The sequence below is a fragment of the Rhagoletis pomonella genome, unplaced genomic scaffold (assembly GCF_013731165.1).
Source record: "Rhagoletis pomonella isolate Grant_MI unplaced genomic scaffold, Rhpom_1.0 Rhpom_scaffold_00007, whole genome shotgun sequence".
Lineage (NCBI taxonomy): Eukaryota > Metazoa > Arthropoda > Insecta > Diptera > Tephritidae > Rhagoletis > Rhagoletis pomonella.
The window spans coordinates 40,624,614-40,631,119 of record NW_023458561.1 but is presented as its reverse complement, the minus strand read 5'-3'; the positions used below and the strand labels follow the sequence as shown (position 1 = coordinate 40,631,119).

The window sequence follows — 6,506 nt, the reverse complement described above, 5'->3', positions numbered from 1 at the left end:
TTTTTTTTTTTTTTTTTTGTAAAATAAAAAATGCTCTTGCAAACGTAAATTTTAATAAAATCATACCGGTAAGCTAAACCAGAAACCAAAGTTATACTGAATAGTAAAAACATTAGCAATATAATGGCTGTTATAAGGCCGTGATACTCGGAGGGTGTCATGCATACGGTCTCTATGGGAGCAACTAGTTTGCGTGGATATGTTTCCTTCTCGATCTCTTCACGGGTTTCAAATACCTTGATCAAAGGAAAGAAATGAAGTAGTTACTCATAACATAAAAAAATGACTCAGTATTTGTTAAAATTTTCATTCGATATTTTTTAAATACTTTCGACAACTTACCTCAATCATTTCCCGCACTTGCTCGGGTTCTTCAAGCTCCTGATTGGACTTGTCATCGCTTGTGGCAGCTGTAAGAGCCGTATGGTTGTTTTTTAATATTATGTACTCAGTGTTTTTTTTTTTAGAAAACTAACGACTCACTTTTGTTAAAATCTCCCAAAGTGGCTGTCACCTTCGTGCTATTCATCTCGGACATGTCGTCCATCAAACGTTCAGCTACCGGTTCAGTATTCGATTCAATTTCCACAACATCTGTTTCATTCAACGAACGCCTGCGACGACCGAACGAGGGCTCCTGCCGTCCAGCTGCGCCTGGACAATAAGCCGGTTGACAGCCATCGCGGCAAGTGCGAACTGTAGCCTCAAATACGAGGAAATTAGATTCGGGTATTTTGAAGGCGTTGAAACGCGCCTCCAACGTATCACCATCGCGCAATTTATCCAGTTCGGGGAAGACATACGGATCCACGGGGCAACTAAATTGACGCGTAAGTAAGTTTTAAGAAACATGGTATTTTTACAGCAACAATTGATGCACATACCCGAAGCGATCGATAAGCTGTATACTCCTGCCCGAGTATGGATCACGCGCCACCACATTGGTGGCAAATATATCAGTTACATGATTGTAGCCATCTTGTGCCTCCAAACGGAAAGTTAGTGGATCACCGACTGCTATTGTGGTGGTCGGACGTCCTTGATACAGTATCATGAGACGAACTTTGGAGCTGAGCGTATTCTCTGCAGGTAAGTATTCGATTGGTATGGGACTGCCGGATCTGTGGGAATCAGTGAGACTTCATACAGAAACACATTGTGGCAATGGGTCAACAAAATGTTTGGTGGCGATTACATGAAAAAATGCTGAGTTTTGTAACAAGTGAGCACAGCGATTTATTTATGCCTCTCCACCGCTCATTTTGTTGCATTTAGAGTACAACGATTTACTGGGATTAGTGGTAGCTAAATAAAATTAATATAAGCTTATCTATAGCATAAAGACTATCAGCAGTACAAGCGTATAGTTGATAGACAGCTAGAAGAAGTCATGAAATAATTAACAGACTATTTTGGCGAAACAATAATTTTTTGTAAAGACTTCTCCACCCCGGCGTGAACTATTAACTAGCATACAAATACATATATAAAACCATTTCCAATCTATTGTTTGCTCTTGGTTTCAAAGCTAGGTCAGCCCGAATTTAACCGAACATTACTTGAAGTCTAGGCGGCCAGTACTTTGGTTACCTGCCAATCCTTACCTAATTTCAGTCAGTTAAGAACAAATGCATATTTATTTATGTTCAACCATACAAAGGCGAGTCCCTCATCTGTGATGTTGAAACTCTAAATATAAAGTATTTATGGTTAAAAAATTTACAGTTTTCCACTAGTAAAAGATATGTGAATAGCACGAAAGTTTTCTTAAAATTTTAGAAATGCATTGCTGCGCTTTTTTTATTGTGAATAAGTAAAGTGAAAACAAGAAGAAGAAAAATTACAACTTAGCAAGAAATGTAAAGTAAATTCTTTGCAAGAGGTGGGGGAGTCTTCACATGCCGACCACTGATTGGAGGTATTGGGATCGAGACTGGACAGTTAGCTGTTGAGACGGCTACAATATCCAAACCGTAACTGCGCTAGTCGTCAGTGCCCCCGCGGTGGGTATGATTCACAGCCTACCTTTTTGAATGCTTGGCAGGCAATAAGTCAATTGTTTAAATAAGGATGCGAAGGTATGTATGAAGGAGTCGATACGAATAGAACTACTAATGAGTATTTATGAAAAACAGAAGGATTCCATAAGAACGATGTGAGATAATATGAAGAATCTATCGATTCGTCAACTACAGTCGGACAACGAAAGTATCGGCGCAACCGAACACAATGAATGTACCAGTGCAGCAGCTTCGGAGTCCAATGAGGCAATTTTATTTCGATACTACCAGTAGGTGATTAAAAGTGCTGCCTCGGAGGCATCAACTGTAGTATGTATATCGGAAGAACAAGTAGCACACTCAGCAATTAAACCCATTGGGAGTTGAAGTCAATAATTCCTCTTCATTGAAGACCAGCACCAATCGGTGTATTAAAGCCGAGAATATTTGACGAAAAACTCTCAACCTTGCGTGTCCAAAACGGAAATCTTCTAATCGGGCTGCTGGTGGCGCCCATGAACTGAAAAATGTGGCGAACTGCCAGCAAGTAATCGAGAATTGAATGAAATTTTCAAACAAAAAAATGTTGCAAGTGTTCGATTTTCCTCCAGGAACTGGAATTACTAAGCTTCTCGTCTCAAGAGAAAAAGTTATTACGAAGCTTATAGTCTTCAATATGTATGCATATACGTATGTTTGCCATATGTAATTTAACAGCTGATTATTTAGGCTTCAGTCTGAAGAATTTCTAAAATTATGCACTTTGAGATTTGGAAATTTTACAAGTTTAAGTTCGAGGGCTGAATTCTACATGGCATGGTGCATGACGATTGAAATGGATCCATGGGACACAGCATGATCAAAATTTGGGCCAAACCTCTTTAAATTTGATATTGCGAAACGATTCTGAACGAAAAATTACACTAGAGATGGCACGATACCGTATTAAATTTTACAAGGGATGACGAACAAAATCGTTCCACAATACTTTATCCTCGTATCCAGTCGGAAACACCAACAACCAAAATAAGACTCTTTGAATTGGATGTGCCATCGAAATAATTTCTGTATGAAAAATGTCTTTAAGCAGGGATTTATAACACTTAATCTTTTTTCCCCTCTAATAAATAAAATGGCGAATCAAGTCCCGAGTTAATTGAAGGGTCTACTTCTGATAAGTTATTTCAGAATAAACCACAGCAAAATTATAATTACAAACAATTTCTAGCTAATGTATTTATTATTTTGGACTTAGAAGGGTTTAGTAATTAAAAATGTTCACTGGGGTTAGGATTTGAGATTAAATATACCCTTCGGATAAATATTTAAGACTAAATAGCCAACTCGATTTCAACAGTTCGCGCCAGAATAGTCTCTTCTATAAATAAACAGTGAAATATTTTCGCATCTAATTTTATGAACTACATGATTATCAGCTCAGCGAGAGCTTCAAGAATACGCTAAGCAACGCTACTCACTACCACAACGTTTCACATGCGCCTACAAGTATGCAACGCACTTTCAAGCCTTACTTAAAGCAGCGCATTTCGATTCATTTGTCTTACCCTGCGCCAATATAACCGGAAGTGACAACCGCTTCACCGGGCCCCCGGAAAACACATGTTAAATTATAGCGTTTATCGCGACTGGTTTGCACATTATCGGAGAATTGCACAACCACAATGTTGGTCAGCGTGTCGCCGTACTGTGTAAAGAGAAAAAAGCATTGGTTATGATCCGATAAAGCAAGTACATACATGCTTATATAGAACGAGAAATGCGAATAAAGAAACGAGTAATAAAATTTAAATAGAAAAGCCTACTCTTTGTGTGCCGCAATCGGGATAGCCTTGTGGGCCACTGATGCGCAACACGTTCACGGTGCCACCATTGCCACGGAAGAAACATCTATAAGCAAATTATATATTATTATTGGATTGAAGTGCAAATATCTCAGACGATAATCTTATTTTCGCGCGCGCACACACCTGTCATAGTAGCCATAGGTGTAGATGCGTCCAAGAAAACCTTCCGGTGTGCGTATAGTGAATTCCATGCCCTCCTCGTTGCAGGTTTGTGTTACTGTAAATCAAAACAATGCACAAATATATTAACTTAAAGTAATTTCCCTGCTCCCTCCACTCACCATCCATACACTCGCCATCGCTGCGCCCCAAACTACGTTCGTAGTAGTCATAGTTGGCTGCATCAAAGTAATTGGGATCGTGTACGTCCAGTTCGCGCGAATCGCGATCGCTCAGCTCACAATTGGGCAAATCGCGTTGATCGTAATTTGTAGCCGCCGCATCTCTGCGCAGGTGAAAAATACCGGTTATTCGCTCTGATAGTCTCGTAATTAAGCAAATCATCTTGGACACTTACCTGTAATTGAAGCTGCGACAAACGAATTCCCGCGACTCGATGCATTCTCGCTCGCATTGTATCAGCGAGGGCACGACCAGCGCGCGTCGCACATAGTGGCGTCGCATTTTGTGTCTGGCCGCAATTTGCTTAAAATTATCTGTCTCCTCACAGCGCGTCAATTGCGGACGCGGTGGACCGCCGGCAGCAACACCTGGGCCGACGACGGCGCCGCCATGTCCACCAGCGCCGTAGGGGTGTAGTGGCGGCGGTAGCGGACGATTGTCATCGAGTGGCGGTGGTGCGCCTAAGCCATGGCCATAGGGGCGATTGAAGGGCGTCTCGTAGTGTGGATAGCCGCCGCCTAGTGGTCGTCTACCTATTGGTCCTTCATATTCGCGATCATAGCCGCCATAGCGATCACCATAGCGCTCCTCATAGTCCATATCGTAGTAGTGTGGCGGCGGTGGTGGGCGTTCGTAACCTGCACGATAGGTTGAAACAATTTATATAATACAAATCTGATATCTCCAACATCAGGGGTTAGGCACACGAAACGCTTGCTAGTCGATTAGTGTGTGCATTTATTTTAGGTGCGCTTACCTGGTCTAACGCCGCTACTACTGCCGCTGCTGCCAAATCGATTGCCATATTTGTATATATCGATTGGAAAGCGCTCAGTACCTACCGGAAAGCGGTTTGGAGATGAAGGATATTTACTTATCGTGGTAGGCGGCACTAACGGCGCTGGTGGATATCTCTTCGCCGAGTCAGGTTCTGGTCTTCGGGCACTGTGTATTATATCATCTGGTGGATAACGTCCGTCTGGTCCGTAACGCGGCGGTGGTCCACCACGTCCGCCAGTTAGCAGCGGATATCGCGAATCATAAGATGAGGGACGAAAACGTTTGTCAAGAAAGAAACTATCGGGTGCATCGCGGCCTGTGTAGCCGCCTATGGGATCCCTCGCTGGCGAATATCGCGAGGGATAACGACTGGCATAGCGATCCTCTGGATAGCGGCCCGTAGTGTCATATGGACGATAAGACAAATCATGGTCTGGTGGGTAAGGTCGCGTATGTGGCACGTCACCACCTAAACCATTTTCCGTGACTGGTGGTATAGGATAACGATCCAAAGGCCGGTAAGGATAGCGATCACGTGGTGGATAGTCACCAACTGGATAACGATCGCGATCGCGGTCACGTTCACCATAACGACCAGGTGGATAACGATCGTCGATGCTGGGATAACGGTCGCGTACACGATCACCTATCGGATACCGTTCACGATCACCAATTGGGTAACGATCTCTGTCGCCAGCGTAACGATCGCGATCACCGCCTGGATAACGGTCGCGATCACGATCGCCAAGTGGATAACGATCACGGTCACGATCGAGGGGATAGCGGTCACTAGGGTGCCGATCACGATCACGATCACGATCGCGATCTAATGGGTAGCGGTCGCCAGGATACAAATCCACGCTGCCACCAGGATAGCGATCTCTGTCGCCAGGATAGCGTTCATTGTCGATGCCGGGCAGACGACCCAGTGGATAGCGTTCATCGTAAGGGTCACGCCCATCTACTGGTGGTGGATAACGGCTATCTCCAGCATAACGGTCCGCGCTGCCGCCGCCGCCGCCGCCTCCTGGGTAGCGATCTGGGGAAGTAAGGTTAATAAAGCGTTCGTTGTTAGTTTGTTAGGGGGTAAGTAAGTAACTAAGCGTGAAAGAAGTTACATACACGTTAGAAAGAATTTTAAATAAATGTAAATTTGCAAGTTTTTAGTAATCAACATGTGATAGTAGTATTTTAGCACTCATCATAGTATTTATGGATTGACAATAAAGCTACATACTTATTATAGATTTACCATAATCGTCTGTTATCGGGTAGCGATCGTAAGGACGCCCGTAGTCATCAACACCAGCGCCACCTCCTCCCGGTCCACCTCCCGCGCCACCTCCAGCACCAGGATATCTACCACCTGAACTACCGCCCCCACCCGCGCCATATCGATCGTCGTCTTTGTTGGGTGGACGCCAATTAGTGCTTCCATGCTCACCAGGTCGGTGGCTGCCGCCATTACCAGTGTTGCCATGTCCATCTGCGTCACCACCGCCTACTACGTTCACTTCCA

At 43.8% G+C, this 6,506-nt stretch overlaps 1 protein-coding gene across 1 annotated transcript in view; it reads right to left on the bottom strand.

Annotated features, from left to right (window-relative positions):
- The window catches only part of LOC118743828, a 13,960-nt gene that overhangs the window by 173 nt on the left and 7,281 nt on the right, over positions 1-6,506 (bottom strand). The window contains exons 10-20 of the mRNA XM_036476592.1: positions 6,240-6,500; positions 4,965-6,026; positions 4,383-4,845; positions 4,147-4,310; positions 3,989-4,082; positions 3,824-3,908; positions 3,566-3,705; positions 885-1,121; positions 484-818; positions 343-410; positions 67-236 (exon numbers count right to left, since the gene is read on the bottom strand). Coding sequence (XP_036332485.1) covers positions 67-236; positions 343-410; positions 484-818; positions 885-1,121; positions 3,566-3,705; positions 3,824-3,908; positions 3,989-4,082; positions 4,147-4,310; positions 4,383-4,845; positions 4,965-6,026; positions 6,240-6,500 — 3,079 coding nt within the window. The remainder of the gene's footprint in view (positions 1-66; positions 237-342; positions 411-483; positions 819-884; positions 1,122-3,565; positions 3,706-3,823; positions 3,909-3,988; positions 4,083-4,146; positions 4,311-4,382; positions 4,846-4,964; positions 6,027-6,239; positions 6,501-6,506) is intronic.